The 18,564-nt window shown below is 56.1% G+C and overlaps 1 protein-coding gene across 1 annotated transcript in view; it reads left to right on the top strand.

The window, feature by feature from the left end:
* Positions 1 to 18,189, top strand: part of LPCAT1 (lysophosphatidylcholine acyltransferase 1) — a 61,056-nt gene extending 42,867 nt beyond the window's left edge. The window contains exons 10-14 of the mRNA XM_064375848.1: positions 5,880 to 6,005; positions 7,286 to 7,439; positions 9,287 to 9,385; positions 13,219 to 13,360; positions 15,796 to 18,189. Coding sequence (XP_064231918.1) covers positions 5,880 to 6,005; positions 7,286 to 7,439; positions 9,287 to 9,385; positions 13,219 to 13,360; positions 15,796 to 15,980 — 706 coding nt within the window. The 3' untranslated portion in view covers positions 15,981 to 18,189. The remainder of the gene's footprint in view (positions 1 to 5,879; positions 6,006 to 7,285; positions 7,440 to 9,286; positions 9,386 to 13,218; positions 13,361 to 15,795) is intronic.
* The last annotated feature ends 375 nt before the right edge of the window (positions 18,190 to 18,564 follow it).

Here is an 18,564-nt window from a genome sequence, read left to right as displayed (position 1 = left end):
AGCTCCACGCAACCCCGCCACAGGCAGCTTTGAACAATAGAAAGAGCTGAGCAGGCGCCGAGCCAGGGGAATGCATTCACTCACGGAGAGGTCGCTGAAGGGCCTCACTGTTTATTTAGGAGCCCTCCATTCCGGACGGACTCTGAGGATCCTGCACGGTTTTTTAGGGGGCAAGAGTGGCCCCATTTCCATTGTTGTAATTCAGAATTCTCTTAAAACCCCACTCCAAATACTGGGAGCCATGTTTCATCACATCAGGGCCCTGGGAGGGTCTGCTGCCGTCAGCCAAACCCTCACCAAGGAACGTGGGAGGGAGGCGCAGCCTCAGGCTCCTGGGCCTGGGCAGCCGCCCGGTGCAGCCCCACTCGGGGAGTAGAGTTGTTCAAGAGCAGAGAGACCCTGGCAGTGCCTCCTCCCAGCGGGTTTCCGACTCCCGTTGCAAGGCCTGGGCAGCAGTGTCGGGAGCACGTTCTCCTCCCCTGCCCGCTGCGAGGACGGCGGCACCCCAGGGTGGCAGAGCGCACACATCCTTCCCCAACCTTGGTTTTCATCTGGGATGAGGCTGGCCTCTGCGTCATTCAGGGTTCTGAGTTGAATGACTCACGTGCCGTGCTGGCCTGGAGAGAGGTGCCACCCAGGATGGGCTCATCAGGAGAGGCCGAGGATGGCCCAGGTGTGGCTGGTGGAGGTGAGGTGGGTGGTTCTCCCAGCCGGGGCTCCTTGTCCCTTGGCCCGTCTGGGATCACACGTGGTGGGGCCAGGACTGCTATCAGCTTCATGGGCAGCCTCTCAACTGTCCTTGTCCTTCTTTCCTATGGATAGCACGAGACGCTCCTGTTCCCAAATGATGCCAAGGGGAACTCTGGCGGCTGTCTAATAGGAATGGAGAGGCACTGATTTCTCATTCCCTGAGCACACACGGCCTGGTCAGGGCAGCAGGGGAATGAGGGTGCCTGCCTCACTCTGACTCGTGTTACTGAGCATCACAATTACTTCGCGTTTGTGGCATCCCTTCGCTGAGCGAGGCTGTCAGTGCCATTTTCCGGCGCCGTGAGCTCGCTTTGGTGGCTCTGGGTCACGTTTTGGTATTTCTCATATCGTGAGCTCACTTCGTGTCTCCACGTCACATGTGGGTAATTCTCACAATATTTCAGACTTTTTCACAATGTTCATGTTACGGCAGCCTGTGATCAGCGACCGTTGGTCTCACGGTTGTGATTGTTTTAGAGCACCATGAACTGCCCCCGTATGAGAGGAAGCTAATCAATACATGTGCGACTGCCCCACCAACTGGCTGTTCGCCTGTCTCATTGCCTCTGCTCAGGCCTTCCTCTCCCCGAGACACAACAGTATTGAAATTTGAAATCAGTCCAACTGACAACCTGACAATGGCCTCTAAGTGCTCAGCTGAAAGGAAGAGCCATTGTCTCTCACTTTAAATCAAAAGCTAGAAATGATTAAGCTTGGTGAGGAAGGCAGGTCGAAAGTCAAGACCGGCTGAGTGCCAGTTAGCCAAGTTGTGAATGTGAAGGGAAAGTTCTTGAAGGAAATTAAAAGTGCTGCTCCAGTGAACACATAAGTAATAAGAAAGAAAAACAGCCTTATCGCTGACATGGAGAAAGTTTTTGTGGTCTGGATAGAATCTCAAACCAGCCACAACATCTACTTAAGCCAAAGCCTAATCCAGAGCAAGGCCCAAACTCTGTTCTGTGAAGGCTGAGACAGCTACAGAAGAAAAGCCTGAGGCTGGTAGAGGTGGGTTCATGAGGTCTGAGGAAACACGCTGTCTCCATAACATGAAAGGGCAAGTGAAGCAGCAGGTGCTGACGGAGGGCCGCAGCAGGTAATCCACAAGTCCTGGCTAAGCCCGTTGATGAAGGCGGTTTTGCTAGTCAGCAGATTTTCAGCGTGGATGAAATAGCCTCCTACTGGCAGAAGGCGCCACCTAGGACTTCCCTGGCTAGAGGCGAAGTCAACGCCTGGCTTCAAAGCTTCAAAGGACAGTCTGGCTCTCTCATTAGAAGCTGGGGCAGCCGGGACTTGCAGTGGAAGCTGATGCTTATGGACCATTCTGAACATCCCAGGGCCCCCAAGAATCCTGCTCAGTCTACTCGGCCTTGCTCTGTAGATGGAACAACAAAGCCTGGATGTCAGCATGTCTGTTTACAGCATGGTTTACTGAATATTTTAGCCCACTCTTGAGAACTACTGCTCAGAAAAAAAGATTCCTTTCAAAATACTGCTGCTCACTGACAATGCACCTGGTCACCCAAGAGCTCTGACAGCAGTGAACAAGGAGATGAGCGTTGTTTCCATGCCTGCTAACACAGCACCCATCCCGCAGCCCAAGGAGCCAGGCAGTTTCAACTTGCAAGTCTTATGATTTCAGAAGTACATTTTTCAGGCTGTAGCTACAAAGTATACCGTAAACCTCTGGAATGGATTCACCGTTCTATATGCCATTAAAAATATTCATGATCCATGGGAGGAGGTCAAAATATCAACCACAGCAGGAGTTTGAAAGAGGTTCATTCCGACCCTCATGAATGACTTTGAAGGCTTCAAGACCAATGAAGGAAGTAACTGCAGGTGTGGTGGCACCAAGAGGACTGGAATCCAAAGTGGAGCCTGAAGGTGGAACTGGACGGCTGCAGCCTCGGGTCGGAACATGAACGCATGAGGAATCGCTGCTTATGGGCAAGCAAAGAAAGTGCTTCCTTCACACAGAATCTGCTCCTAGTGAAGATGCTGGGAACGTTGAGATGGCAGCGAAGGCTTTCGAATGTTACATAAACCTAGCTGGGAAGTAGCAGAAGGGTTTGAGAGGATTGACTCTAATTTTGAAAGAAATTCTACTGTGGGTAAAATGCTATCAAAAAGCATCACATGCTACACAGAAATTTTTCATCATAGGCAGAATCAATCAATACGGCCAAGTTTACTGGGGTCTTATTTTAAGAAATTGCCAAAGCCACCCCAGCCTTCAGCAACTACCACCCTGATCAGTCAGCAGCCATCAACATAGCCAAAACCATCTACTAGCAAAAAGACTACAGTTCGCTGAAGACCCAGACGATCAAGAGCATTTTTAGTGATTAACTACTTTTAGATTAAGACGTACACATTTTTTAGACATCGCACTATTGCACACTAAATAGACTACAGTAATTGTACTAAACGTAACTTTTATATGCACTGGGCAACCAGAAATGTCATGTGACTCCCTATCACGATGACCTAGAACTCACCATATCTCCACAATTTGCCTGTGTTAGGGACAGTTTTAAAGCCCAGTCGTTACAGAAATTTCTCAATGGGGGTTTTGTTTTGTTTTGTGTTTTAATTTAAAAGTTAGGAAAAGATTATTTTCGTGAAACCTGATGCAGCTCCATAGAAGGGCTGAGTTCTGACTTCAGAGTGGCGCCAACTGAGAGAAACGGCCTCTGTCCCCTGTGAAGGTGAGGGAGGGTCTCCGTCAGAGGCCGACTGCAGAGTGGGCCGTCCTGTCCAAGGGGCCCTATCGCTGTTGGGATGGCAGGGCGTGCAGCTTGCTGGTTTTCAGCATAGGAGTGGATACGCATAAGGCACGTAACGGGAGCCGTGCAGGCAGCAAATGCAGGTGCGCCTTTAGTGCAGTGGGAGCCCAGTGACCCAGAGCCCTGCAGGCAGCAAATGCAGATATACCTTTAGTGCAGTGGGAACCCAGTGACCCTGAGCCCTGCAGGCAGCAAATGCAGATGTACCTTTAGTGCAGTGGGAACCCAGTGACCCTGAGCCCTGCAGGCAGCAAATGCAGGTACACCTTTAGTGCAGTGGGAACCCAGTGGCCCTGAGCCCTGCAGGCAGCAAATGCAGGCACACCTTTAGTGCAGTGGGAACCCAGTGGCCCTGAGCCCTGCAGGCAGCAAATGCAGGTGCACCTTTAGTGCAGTGGGAACCCAGTGGCCCTGAGCCCTGCAGGCAGCAAATGCAGGCGCACCTTTAGTGCAGTGGGAACCCAGTGGCCCTGAGCCCTGCAGGCAGCAAATGCAGGTGCACCTTTAGTGCAGTGGGAACCCAGTGGCCCTGAGCCCTGCAGGCAGCAAATGCAGGTGCACCTTTAGTGCAGTGGGAACCCAGTGACCCTGAGCCCTGCAGGCAGCAAATGCAGGCGCGCCTTTAGTGCAGTGGGAACCCAGTGGCCCTGAGCCCTGCAGGCAGCAAATGCAGGCACACCTTTAGTGCAGTGGGAGCCCAGTGACCCTGAGCCCTGCAGGCAGCAAATGCAGATGCACCTTTAGTGCAGTGGGAGCCCAGTGACCCTGAGCCCTGCAGGCAGCAAATGCAGGCGCACCTTTAGTGCAGTGGGAACCCAGTGGCCCTGAGCCCTGCAGGCAGCAAATGCAGGTGCACCTTTAGTGCAGTGGGAGCCCAGTGACCCTGAGCCCTGCAGGCAGCAAATGCAGGTGCACCTTTAGTGCAGTGGGAGCCCAGTGGCCCTGAGCCCTGCAGTCAGCAAATGCAGGCGCACCTTTAGTGCAGTGGGAACCCAGTGGCCCTGAGCCCTGCAGTCAGCAAATGCAGGTGCACCTTTAGTGCAATGGGAGCCCAGTGACCCTGAGTCTACTGCAGGGGTGCTTGCAGGAGAAGGAGGTCCCCGTGTGAGGGCTGCAGGCATAAGTGCTGCATCTCCTGCCCGAAGCCTCTGCTCCCTCCTTTCTCCAGGCAGGAGCAAGAGGCACCTCATTCAGGTGGGGACCACAGAAGGGCAGGCCAGATGCCCATCCTCTCCTTCCACCCAAAGAGGAAAGTGGCTTTTCCTGAATGGCCTAGGGAAGTGGAGCCTGACCCTAGCCCCTGCATGCAGCTCTGTTAAATAGAAAAGGGGCCTGCATGTGTGGTTAGAGCCAGGCAGAGCCTGGGGTCAGTGGGGGACAGGATCTAAGCCTGTGTTTCCAGGAGATTCCTCTCATCCAGCCTTGTCCCAGGTTCATTCCAAGAGGAAAATCGACTTCCAGCCCTGTTTCCTCCCTTGCTGGTAACTGTTCTTTTGGAGTGGCTGCGAATTGCCTTCGGTGCCGGCAGGAAGGAAGAAGGCTGGGGTAGGGATTTACACTGGATAAGGAAGCCCTGCAAGCCAGAGCTGAAAAGGACTTGCCTGTTGGTCAGATGCACCTTTGCACATCTTGTCCTTCAGGCCAGTTTGTAAAGGTCTTCCTGTTGCTTTTTTCTTTATTCGTGGATGGTTTATTTTGTTTCCGAATGTCCGGTGCTCCACTGAGCCCTGATGGGCTTTCCATGCAGAGGTGGCCCAGTTCTCTAACAGCCATGGGTAATCAACCTGCTGAAGTCACAGCATTCACTTTCACCTTGGCCTCCGCCTGGACCCATATTCATTTCTTTTTTAGTGTATAACTTAAAAATAATATTTTGTGTAGGCTACAAAATAAAAACCCTGAAACCTCAGTGAAAGCATGGTTTACCGGGTGGTAAAGCCACCTCTGTCCAGCCTCCGCAGGGGGAGGAAACAGCTCTTAAAATGCTCACATTCTCCTGGACGGACGGCTCCATGGTGTCGACACGGTGGTGGCCTCAGAGCAGAAGCAGCAGGTGGTCAGCAGCCAGTGCAGGGATTTCAGTTGTCACGGCTGGTTCAGGAGAGACCCACGTGGGAGCTGGTGCCCTGTGAAGGGGGTACTGCTGTAATTTTTGCCATTCCCTCCCATCACCCTGAGCTCTCCTTCAGGCACAGGCAGGTGGTCGGCAGGTCACTCCATGTCTGTGCCGCAGACGCGCAGCCAGGCCCACAGCCATCTGCGGCTACTCAGGGGAGGAGGGGAGGTGGGGAGAGCTGGCCAACACGGGGCTGGGCTCACGGGGTGTGCTGCCCTCTCTTGCAGAGCCCTAGGTGTCTCCGTGACTGACTACACGTTCGAGGACTGCCAGCTGGCCCTGGCGGAAGGACAGCTCCGTCTCCCGGCTGACACTTGCCTTTTAGAATTCGCCAGGCTCGTGCGGGGCCTTGGGTAAGTGTCTGGTGATTCTTCCTTGAGCATTAGCTAGAACCACTACTGCCACGGTCTAGCGGGGCCCTCAGGTTGCACGGCAGGGAGCTACGGAAATAATTCTTGACGATGTTTATTGTGGCTTTTCTTTGGCTTTTCTCAAACATCAACTTCAGCCTACACAGAGTGCCTTTAAATCCCTCAATGCTTGGTATCCGCTGTCTGTGTGGATGGCGCCCAGGAGGCCACCCTTATAGGGTCCAGCCCTACAGAGTCCTGTGAGCCCCTCTCTGCTGGTGTGGAGATGAGAAACTGTAGAAATAAAAGACACAAGACACAGAGACAGGGTCACTGCCAACCAAAGCACGGAGTCCGGCCGTGGCCCGAGTGTCCGCACTCTCTGACTTTTATTCAGTACACAGCAGGGGGCAGGGTAGGTGGGGTGAGGTGATGATGGTCAGTGGTGGGGTCAGGTACATCACGTGTCTTGGATGGGGGCCCAGGACTTTGGAGTAGCCGAGATGAGGTAAGGAGCACAACGCGTCAGCACTTTTGCCAGGTGCAGAAGCAGAGCCTGAGAGTGGACATGGAACGTGACCACTGAAGCACAGCGTCACACAGAGACAGTTACGCCCCCGATGTCTGCGGGCCTCACCACAGGAGCTTGGAGGAGCGGAGTTTTCTCCTAACTCCCCTGAGGAAGGACGTCTCCTTCCCTGGCTGGCTAAACAGCGGGCGCTTTCCCAGCGCTCTGGCGCTGCCGCACAGCTGAGGCGCCCTCCAGCAGCCCTTAACGCAGGCCTGACAGAGGGCTTACGGCCTCTTGCCCTAGGATCACTTTGTTCACATTGTCACCTCAGTTCCATGCTTTATAACCCGATAGTCCTTAGTAGGCTCAAAAGGTTATTTTGAGTATATATATTACATGTGAATAACTGACTATATATGGTTATATATATAGGCATAACTAGGTAGCTATATCTCTTAATTCTTTTCTAGTTCCATATTCACATGGGAACAGGCTGAGGCTTCAGACCCTTGCCTGGCACTTGTGGGGTCTCCCATGGGGTTTCCCACCCACATGCCCTGGGAGGGGAGTGGGTCTCAGGGGCACAGGCACCTGGCTGGACACGTGGGCAAAACACATCTCACACCTTCCAATGAGAAGGGCTTTTCTGGAAAACGAACTTGCTGCTACCTATGTAAATAATGTTAATATTGTGGGGGGTCTTATAACTAAATCTAGTGTCAGCGTACTGACGTTTTATTAAAAAAGAAAGCTTTCCCTCTTTCTTGTCTAGGCTCAAACCAGAAAAGCTTGAAAAAGATCTGGACAAATACTCAGCAAGCGCCAGGGTGAAGGCAGGAGAGAAGGTCGGCGTTTCGGAGTTTGCAGCCTTCCTGGGAGTCCCCGTGTCTGACCTGCTGGAAGACATGTTCTCCCTGTTTGACGAGGTGGGGGGCGGGATCTCGGCCAAACCTCCTGCTTCTTGAAGTATACATTGTTCTAATATAAATATTTCCACACGAGTTTGAAAGCAGAGAAGAGAAACCACCCCTCGCTACTCCACCCTGTCACGTTGGGGTATTTCCTCCCATGCTTTTAAATTCGCGCACCAAGGGGCCTCCCAGCCGCGGGCCCTCTGATACACGCAGCAGGAAACAGCATCTCAGGTGTGAGTCCCCCCTGGTGTCCGTGCCGCAGCTCGGGCTGCGTTTGCACTCAGCCGCTTTACCACAGTGTTGGAATTGAAACGCGAAGCAGTGAAGACTGGTTTCACAGGCAGCATTCTCAGTAACTTACGACACCATGCAGTTCATTTTTTATTTTCTGCAATTTCAAATGTGCATGATCTTACGAGGTAGGTATAGTCTCCATTCACACCCAGGACCTCAGACCCTCAACCCAAGACCTTCCCAGAGCTAGGGACTTGTAGGCATTGGATTTGATGGGAACTCCACCTGCCGGGTACCCAAGCCCCAGTCCCAGTACCCCATGCCTTGCAAGGGGTGTGGCGTGTCACAAAGAAAGCTGCCAGTTCCCTCAGAAGAGCCTCAGGGACCTGTGTGCCCCTCACCTCCAGCACCTGTGGCCTGTAGTTGACACAAGCAAAGACCACTACTGGTCAGAGTCCTCCCTCTGCTCCTGAGTGCTCCTCACCTCCTGCTGTCTGACCAGGGAGTCTTCCCTCTGCTCCTGGGTGCTCCTCACCTCACCGCATCCTGCTCTGACCAGAATCCTCCCTCTGCCCCTGGGTGCTTCTCACCTGCTCTCTGGCCAGAGTCCTCCTCCTATCCTGGGTGCTCATCACCTCCTGCTCTCTGATCAGGGAGTCCTCCTTCTGCCCCTGGGTGCTCCTCACCTCCTCCTGCTTGCTAACCAGAGTCCTCCCTCTGCCCCAGGTGCTCCTCATGCCCTCCTGCTCTCTAGCCAAAGAGTCCTCCCTCTGCTCTTCAGTGCTCCTCACCTCCTGCTCTCTGGCCAGAATCCTCCCCGTGTCATGGGTGCTCCTCACCTTCTCTTGCTCTCTTCAACCAGGGAGTCCTTCTTTTGTCTCTGGGTGCTCCTCATCTCCTGCTCTCTGGCCAGAGTCCTCCTCCGCCCTGAGTGCTCCTCACCTGCTCTCTGGCCAGAGAGTCCTCCCCCTGTCCAGGGTAGTCCTCACCTCCTCCCGCTCTGACCTGCAAGATTGTTTCCTGCAGCCTGGGTGCACCCTGTAGCCACGTGCAGACCGCCCCCATCATCATCAGAAGTGCAGACCCTGTCAGCCCTCTCCGTGCCTCTCAACACCCTGCTCATTTACATCAGCATGTCGCTTGGAGACTCTGGGTGTGAGGAATTACTGAGAATGGTCAGCACGGGGCTGGCTGGCGTCCACAGCTGGCCCAGCCGGGCTGTGTGTTTAGCTCCACGTCATAGCTCCGGGCTCACCTTCTTTCTGAAGGATGGATGTGTTGCCATAAACAGACAATTCCTAGAGCCCACAGCCAATCTTGGTGCTTGCTGGGTCTTCTCAACTGCAAGTCTCGGCAGGTGACAGGCAATGATTTCTGCATGCTCTGCTGAGACGCTTCCTGTGGCAGCCTGGTGAACTTTGGGAATTCATTGTAATGGCCCCCAAAAGGGTACACAGCACAGTGACCTCGGAGAACCCACTTGGTCAAATGTCTTTCCAAAGTTCCCTTTCCCAAGTGAGAGCAGCACTGCCCTTAATTAACACCGGGACCCGTGGGAAACCCCGGCGTTTCTCCAGTGCCGAAGGCGGCGGCCAAGCCGTGGCTGACAGCGTCTCTCCCCACAGAGCGGCCGTGGCAAGGTGGACCTGCGGGAGTGCGTGGTGGCCCTGTCTGTCGTCTGCCGGCCGGCCCGGACACTGGACACCATCCAGCTGGCTTTCGAGGTGAGTGCAGAGTTCACGTGGGTTTGATTGTTCATGTGCGGTCATGTCAGCACCGCTCTTCATTCTTCTAGTCCCTTATGATACCAGTTAATTGATCATTTGCCCAGCTGCTGTTTTTACATAAGCTTATGCTAGCTGTTGTTCGTGAAATGCCCAAAACACTCCCAGATTCATTTCTTCCTGGATTTAGCAATTCAAACTTACCAGAAAGGCATGGCTGAGGTTCCTCCTGGGTCCTGGGGCACCTGGGTCCTGGGGCTCCTGGGTGGGGCTGGTGGAGCCACAGGGCATCTAACATGGGCCCACACGTCCCGTCCTCTCTCCCTCTCGGACTGTGGACTGTGAAGAAAGCATGGCTCAGGAGCTGCCCGCCTCGGCTAACCCCAGGGGCTGTGACACGTCAGAGCCCAGTCCTTGACCACTGGGGGACTCTGGGGTGCCAGCCCAGCTGCAGAGTCCTGGGAAGCCCTCAGGACTTGCCTCACTGCAGGGGATGGGGGGAGGGAGTCACTGCTCCCTGGGGGCTAAGGGGTCTGGGTCAGGCCTGGAGAGCAGGAGGCCGAGTATCCCTGAGGGTTTGGCCTGCCCTGTTCTGAGGCTCCAGCACCACCAATACGGATTTCGTCTGGGACAGAGCTGGGCTGGCTTTGCCTATACAGAGGCACAGTTTTACCAGGCCTTCTCACAGGGTGTGACTCACATTAGCCAGACTCTCGAGGGCCTGATGTGTGAGTCAGGAAGCTGCTTGTCTCTCACTGCTCCAAGAACTCCCTTCTCTCACTTCTGACCCCAGCGCACCCTCTCCATAGCAACACGGGACCATGTCCCCACATGCAAAGGTGCTTGTGGGGGTCACACCAGGCAGGATGAACTGGATGACCTCACCATTTGACAGCCCTGTGTAAGAAAGCCCAACCAACCTCTCCTCCAGGCCTGGGCAGGCTGCCTCCTAGGGCCCCTGCTCTGGGCCAGGCCCTGTGGCCTCACAGACCCCGCTGGCCCTGCTTTCGCCACACCGTTTTGTTTTTAATTTTTTTGAGATGGAGTCTCACTCTGTCGCCCAAGCTGGAGTGCAGTGGTACAATCTCGGCTCACTGCAGCCTCTGCCTCTCAGGTTCAAGCGATTCTTGTGCCTCAGCCTGCTGGGTAGCTGGATTATAGGCACATGCCACGGCATACGGCGAAATTTTGTAATTTTAGAAGAGACAGGGTTTCACTATGTTGGCCAGGGTGGTCTCAACTCCTGGCCTCAGGTGATCTGCCCACCTCAGCCTCCCAAAGTGCTGGGATTTCAGGCGTGAGCCACCGCATCCTGTTCTGGCCCCGCCAGCCCCTGCTCTAAATCCACCAAGTAGACTCTGGAACAGAATGACAGCAGCAGCGGTGGGGGTGGCACTTGCCTCGTTTCTCATCATAAACGATGGGCCATGGGGCGCGAGCGTCCTCCGGGCTGGTGCTGCAGAGGCCCCACCTGCGGGCAGGCAGGGTAACTGGCTGTGGTGGGGTTGAGGACACCCACTCGGGAGGATGGTGCCCACCTGTCCCTGCTCAGGGTGGAGTACGTGCTGCTGGGAGGTCTCTTTCTCAGGTGAACCAGGCGATAGGTGAGACCCAGCTGACCTGCAGGGACCACCTAGGGGCAGGATGGGGGATCAGCTCTCACGGGCTCCCAGGTCGGCTGAGGTGGCTGCGTCCCCGCGGGGACTCCAGGGTCCCGCCTCACCTGTACCCTCAGCAGCTCCGCCCCAACTGCAGATGCCCTGGCAGTCTTCAGCTTACCTGCCTTCCTCTCACCTTGCGGGCCACCTCCCCGTGCCCCTGCCTGCAGCCTGTACCTTCTGTGGTGTCATCAATCCCTAAGTCACGGCCACAGTGCTTTTCTGCTGCCCTGGGACCCTGGCACATTCAGGGGTGCTGCGTGTAGCAGGAAGGGCTTCCATGGAGCACTCTCTTTTGAAGGAGCATGATCACTGCACCAGCGTGCTGCTCTTGGGACATAGAGACCCAGGAAGCTGCCTCCCAGGCTGACTGTGGACACAGAACTGCTGGCACCTGGGACCCAGAGGCGCACGCTCCAGACTTTCCAGACGCCTTGGGGCCCCTTGTTTTTGTTCTTCTTCGTTATTGTCACTGTGTAAAACCTTAAGACGTCCTGTGGAAATCGCAGTGGCTCAGAGGGTGGAAGGAGAACCTGCGGTCCGTGTCGCCTGTGGCGGCCTTGGTGCCGCCTGTCCGTGTTTCCCGTGCAGCCGTCTACACGGTGCTCCGAGGATGGAAGTCCGCATCTGCGGTTCTGTGTCCAGACGGACCCAGATGCCAGGTCACCTCTCCAAGGCAGCCTTGAGGCACTGCTCCCTGGGGACTGAGTGGGATCCAGGTCGGCCAAAGAGCGGGAGCCGGTGGCCCTGAGGGTTTGGCCTGGCCTGTTCTGAGGCTCCAGCAGCACCAACGTGGATCTTGACTGCAGATGTTTGATTCAGGAAATCTAAAAGCAGGAGAGAACGTAGACCCCGGAAGACTGGTTGGCCGTGTGCATAGGCGCTGTGGGGTGAGGCTGGGTAGGGAGGGCCGAGGGTGAGGACGGGGCCTCCAGAGCCTGCAGCAGACCCTGTCCACAGAGCCCGGGAAGAGGGTGCCATCCCTGGGACAGCCTTGCCAGGCGGCAGGCCGGAGGCCCCGGTGTCTCTTCCCTGAGCACCAGGAGGAGCCAGGTGAGGTGAAGGCGCAGCCCCTCCCTGAAGAGAGGCCAACGCCCCTCACGTGCAGCTCACTCTAGGAGGGTGGAGTGAACGCCACAAGATCACAACATGCCAGAGCAGGAGACGGGGACTAGGGGGCTTGGAGTCGGGGCGACCTCCCTGTCGAGGGTGTGTTGAGAGCCCCGGGAACCACGGGCCCCAGGCAGAGAGAGGGCGGCGGGGGATGATGCAGCCCCAGGTAGAGGACTGGGGGCACCGACAGAGGCTGTCCGCTGAGAGGGTCACAGAGGGGTCTGAGGGAGCCCAGGGGTTGGAGCCGAGGGGACACAAGAAGAAAGCCCCGCCGCAGAGCTGTGGGCAAGGGCTGGAGACCCCTGCTCCCCACAGGGAGCTGAGCTGTTTCTGCGTGGGCAGAGGGGCAGAGGGACGGGTGGGCCCTGAGCAAGGGGTCTGGGGGATTCCCGGGTCACAGAGTCCCTGTGAAGCCAGAGAGGGGAGCACTGTGGAGTTGTAGGGGGCGGGCGGCAGGCGCCTGGACCCTGCAGAGAGCAGGCCAGAGCTGCTGCCTCCACAGTTGGAGCGGGAAGAGAGGAGGCGTCACGTGTGAGGCTCAGGAGAGAGCACAGTGCTGGTTCCCGCTCCCCCTGGGGCCCTCCCCTCCCTCCCAGGGTCCATCTCATTTCTGCTCCTGCATCTGGCCTGTGGATTTCTAGCAGTCGAAGTTTGTTAATGTTACTGATGTTTGTGAACACGTCCACTGCAGCCTGCACTCACGCAGGAGGGCTGTGGGGAGACTGCAGCCCCGGCTTGCCCCGTGCTCGCCCATGGCCCAGGCGGGTCCCCAGGAGCTGTCACGGGTGGGGTCGGCAGCGTCTGAGTCCTCAGCCAAGATGCATCTGCTTCATGTCCACGAGGCACCTGGTGGCAGGGTCCTGTCCATGGCACAGGGCCTGCTGCGTGGCTCCATGCTGAAGCTCAAGTCCCCCTGGGTCCAGCTGCTGACGCTGCAGGTGCCCAGCACTCTAAGAAGTGACGCAGGGCTGCTGGGGTATCCCCGGACTAAAGAACACCCTGGACTGTGGGGCCTGGTGGGCAGGGAGGAGGCTGCCAGGTGACCCCCAGCTTGCCTTGCAGATGTACGGGGCCCAGGAGGATGGCAGCGTCGGCGAAGGTGACCTGTCCTGCATCCTCAAGACAGCCCTGGGGGTGGCAGAGCTCACCGTGACCGACCTGTTCCGAGCCATTGACGAGGATGAGAAGGGGAAGATCACATTTGGTGAGCCGGCAGGAGGGGGCTTGCGTTCGCGGCCCGGGGGCGGGGGGCTGGGCACAGTGTGGGGTGAGTCTGTGGAAGCCCAGGATTGGAGTGGAGTCCCCGCTACACCTCCACTTGCTAGGCTGCCCTGTGCAACACAGAAACCCCTGAGAAGGAAGGTTCTAGAGACCTGGCAGGGCTCACAGGGAGCTTTCCAATCTGATTTGTTTGGGCAATTTATACAACCAAATTCCAAGCCCAGTCCCAAAGCTCTCAGCCTTCCATAACCTCAGGCCGGGATCCCGGTGCCTGGAGGTGGGGTAAACCCACACCCAGCCCTCGAGGCCATTGGCTGTGGACTTTGTCATTGCCCGCCAGGGTATGGCTTCACATCCCCCCTCTCCTGGGAGGGGTCTGTCAGGAGAGATAAGGAGGCGGGTACTGCAGAACACGGTGCCGCCCAGGGCGATTTCCTCCTGGGAAAACTCACCTGCCTGTGGACGTCTGCTGAGGCCACTGGTAACACGGCTGTGTTTCCAGAGCATGAGCTGTCGGTGTCCGGGAAATAGTGGTTGATATTTTTAAATTGCTGTGCAAAATCAGCAAACCCCAGCTCGGGGCGCCTCCCTCCCCTGCAGTGTGAGTGAGCCACCAGCATCCGCCCGGGACTCCGAGGGCTGCGAGCTCCGGTCTGCATCCTCACGGTGGAAGCCTGGGCTCCCGGCCCTCGTCTCCTGACGTGGGTGTGGCAGGCAGTCCCCGACCTATGGCCTCAGAGTAAATAAGAAAGCACACATGAGAGCCGCACACAGGGTCTGCGTGGGGGCCTGGAGGGGGGCATGTGACGCTGGGACCGTTGGAGCTCAGGAGGACTGTCATACACCAGGAGCCTGCAGCTCAGTCCAGCAGGGAGGCCGGGGCCAGGGCTAGCTAGGGCCACTCACTGGGCAGCCCTGCGCATGTCTAAGTCGGCGTCTGTTCCTGCTGAGAAAAGGAAGGAACAGATGTTTGTTCAAAAAGACCAAGGGAGTCCCTGAAATGGCCACTGTTCACATCTTGTGTGGGCGGGTTTTTAAATTGCTTCCAAAGGTCAGACACTGGATGTGTTCAGTTGCTGTGTGTGCATGCGTGTGCACGTGTGTGTTTAGTTGGGGTGTGTTTGCATGTGTGTTACTGTGTATGCACGTGTGTGTGTGCATGTGCACCCTTGTTTCAGCATTGAAAGTGCACAACGCTGCTTGTTGTGTTTGGGTTCTGTTGATGTTTGCAATGAGCACCGGCCAGCTGCAGACGTTTTCCAGTAATAACCATCCCTGGCCCGGGTTCTCAGTGTTTCTGGAGCTGCCTGGCATGACCAGTCCCTGCACCATCTTTCCAGCCTTGCCAGAAGTCTGCACGGTGCCTCGGGGAACTGAGGGCACTCACCCGAGAGCCTGGCTCACAGTGGCCAGGAAGTGCAGTCCGAGGCTCTGTGAGGACAACCCCTGCCTGCTGGGTCCCCTGGTGCAGACACGGGCACCCCCTCAGAGCGCCAGATCACTGCCCAGGCCCCCCGGTGCAGACTAGGGCACCCCCTCAGAGCACCAGATCACTGCCCGGGCCCCCCGGTGCAGGTGAGGGCACCCCCTCAGAGCACCAGATCACTGCCCAGGCCCCCCGGTGCAGACCAGGGCACCCCCTCAGAGCACCAGATCACTGCCCGGGCACCCCGGTGCAGACGAGCGCACCCCCTCAGAGCGCCAGATCACTGCCCGGGTACCCCGGTGCAGACGAGGGCACCCCCTCAGAGCGCCAGATCACTGCCCGGACACTTGGTCTTGTCCCTGAGCCAACTCCTCTGGCTACAGTGCCTCAGAAGTGCTACGTCCAGGATTTATCTGTCAAATTCAAAACCGTAAGCTTTCTGTAGGTTTCCCCAAAAGCAGGACACACAGCTGCCCCCGATGTCAGGAGTAGGTAGGGGACACACAGCCCCCCCGTTGTCAGGAGTAGGTAGGGGACACAGCCGCCCCCGTCGTCGGGAGTAGGTAGGGGACACAGCCACCCCCGTCGTCAGGAGTAGGTAGGGGACACAGCCGCCCCCATCGTCAGGAGTAGGTAAGGGATACAGCCCTTATGTTGTCAGGAGTAGGTAGGGGACACAGCCGCCCCCATTGTCAGGAGTAGGTAGGGGACATAGCCCCCCCGTTGTCAGGAGTAGGTAGGGGACACAGCCCCCATGTTGTCAGGAGTAGGTAGGGGACACACAGCCTGCACCTGTTGTCAGGTTGACCATAGTGCGCGGCAAAGAAGCGTGAGTTCCCCTCTGCACCCTGAAAGCATCCGTTTCACAGATGATTCTAACCCTCCCCCAAGGGCATGAGGTGGACACTCACCAGGGCCCTGGGAAAACAGCCCCGAAGTCCTCGAAGTTCGCCCCTCGCCCCTCATAACCACAGGCACCTTCGTCTCTCCAGCCGACTTCCGCAGGTTTGCAGAGCTGTACCCTGACTTCGCGGAGGAACACTTGTACCCGGAGCAGGCACATTTTGAAAGCTGTGCGAAGACCCCACCTGCGCCGATCCCAAACGGTTTCTGTGCCGATTTCAGCCCGGAAAACTCAGACGTTGGGAGGAAGCCCGCTCGGAAGAAGCTGGATTAGGCCTGAGGGTTGCGTGAGACTCGGCCCTTCCCGCGTGGCCATCACCAACATGAGCCTCTCTGAGAGTGACCTCTGGGCTCCGCTCCCCACTCCCGCTGTCCTGGCACTGCCCTCGGCCCGAGTTCCAGGGGCCTCGGGGGCTGTTCTTATTTTGTTCCTTGGTGAAGAGTCTGTTGCAGAACCGGCGCTTACTGTGTGAGAATCGGAGGGTGCGCACGCGGACCCCCACCTGGCCTGGACTCCATTGGGTCAGGTTCCCTGCCGGGCTGGGGGCACCGTGTCGCCTCGTGTTCTCCCACGGAGTCCTGGTTTCGAGTCTCTGTCACAGCCTCTTCCAGCGGCACTGTGCACCGGGCGGGCCTTCGTGCACACTCAGCACACACCTGCCACACGGAGCGCGCTTGCCTGTCGCTCTGGCACGAAGCCTCTGTCCGCCTCTGGATCCGCAGCCTGGCAGCGCCGCCGCCCAGTTTCTCAGTGTTTCTACCGCGTGCAGGAGCTCATGAGTATTTTATAAACTCCATTTAGGTACTTCAGGAAACATGCAGCATTTTTTAAAAAATGGAAATTGTTTTCTACTTCATTTTTCCTTTTAGGGTCAAAGGATATTTATTTATAGGCCTTTTTTTTAATAGAATCTGAGGCTGTTTGGGCTTTGACTTAAATTTCCATCAGGTCTCTCTCCAGCAGGTAATCCCTCTCCTCCCGCTGGGTCCCCTCGGGGAGGTGTGAGCTCAAGGACCCAGCCCCAAAACACTTTTCCTGCTTTTCTTAATCCTTTTCCAATCCCCTTTTTTTATAAACGTTGCCAGTTTGCTGTTTCTGTCTTGTCATGACGTCATCCACGTCACTGTAGCCTACACTCCAATCGGAGGTTGGATATTGTTCAGATGAGCTGGGCCGAGCTGGGAACTAAAGGCGGCTGCCACCCTGCCACTCCTCCCTGGCTCTGGGGCCAGGTCCCTGCTGCAAGCGGCTGCATCTTCCTCTCAGCTCTGGTTTCCATGGTGACCGGTGTGACGCAGCCACCCCAGCATGGCTGACCTTCCTGCCCTGCGGAGAGAGAAGCCGCAGCCTCTTGCCTGTGGAAGGAGATGCTGGGCTGCACGGTGCGGAGGGTGACGAGGATGTCTGGTGACAGCCGCGCAGATACCGCGCCTCCCTGCAGCGCTGCCTCCCAGCGCCGGGGTCGCGGGCATATCCCACTGAGCGCATGGGTCCTGCCCCCTCTTAGAGTCAAAGGCGAAGGAGCTTCCGGGCACTGGGAAGGGGGTATTTGGGTGTCACCTGAAGTCCTCATGACGTCACCTTGCTTCGTCATTTTCTATGACGTGATTAGAAACCCATCCTTCAAGCACAATAATCATCACAGACTTCAGTTTGCTTCCTAAAGCAAAGGCTCCAGGTTTGCTTGGAAAATTTTTTTGATTTCTGAAATGAGTTGATTTTAATATTTGGGGCATCTCTAGAGAAAGTGACCACCAAGGCCAGTAAGTACAGGAAAACCATGTTTACTAACTTCCTCAGAGAGATTCGCAATACGCGTTTCTCCACTGACAGACGCTTAGAAACAGACAACCTTCAGCTCCGTTTCAATCAATCACCTCGACTTGCTTCTAGCGTGTGCACTGCCAGCCAGGCCACACAGGGACGGAGTAAACCGAAGTCAGTTTCAGGGCTCTGGGCCTGTTGGACACGGAAGAAATTCTAGCGTAGCCTTGGTAGCTAACAGTCATTGATTTTAGAACTGGAGAATGCGTAAAGATTCATTTTTCAAGGAGAAGAGCCTGCACGTGGCCAATGACGGAGGTGAACAAACCAAGATATTCTGAGGGAAGGGACCCAGGCCACCCCCTTCCCTGCAGGTCTGCAGATGAAGGGTTTTTTGAATGAAATGCCACCGTGCATTTTCAGAAAAAATCTCTGATAACCAGACTTTGAATGGATGTTTGTTCCTCCTGATTCTCTTTTCTCTTGTGTGGTGATTTAGAGTTGGTGGGTATTCAGAACTGTGAATGTACATAGCGTCGAGTCAGATCCCTCGTGTATGCAAAGGGACGCGGCGGGCCTCCTGGTGGCCTGGGAGCCAGGCTGTGGCAGATGCAGCATGGCCCAGGCCTGCAGGGGCGTGAGGGCAGAGGGAGGGTCGCCGTGAAGGAACTTGGGATTTTCAGTGGAATAAATAAAACATACAGTCTTCTATACTTGGGAGTGATGTTTTGTGTGGGTTTTTAATTAGAAGGGCAACAGCAGGCATTGTGACAGGAGCACCCATGCAGATGAGATTTTCTTAGTGTGGTTCTAGCATGTTTAGAAAACACAAGAATTGAAATCCCGTAGGAAAAAAAAGCCATCTTGGGGGCAAAGGGACGCTCTGGAGCGCTTTGGTATTTTGCAGACAGTAGCGGACATTTTACGGAGTTCAGACGTGGATGGCTGTTGCCTGCCTGCTGGGCTGGCTTCTTTCATCTCTCAGTTTTAAGCACATGCACTTAAGCATGTTTTGTCAAGCAGAGAGGACAGTGGATCTGGCATTTAGTCCTATTGAATCAGTAAAAGGTTTGGGACTAGAAGTAAAAGATGG

Source organism: Aotus nancymaae, unplaced genomic scaffold (assembly GCF_030222135.1).
Source record: "Aotus nancymaae isolate 86718 unplaced genomic scaffold, 86718_ANA_hifiasm-v0.15.2.pri h1tg000014l, whole genome shotgun sequence".
Classification (NCBI taxonomy): Eukaryota; Metazoa; Chordata; class Mammalia; order Primates; family Aotidae; genus Aotus; species Aotus nancymaae.
Note: the sequence above shows the minus strand (reverse complement) of the source record. Positions and strands in the feature narration are given on the sequence as shown.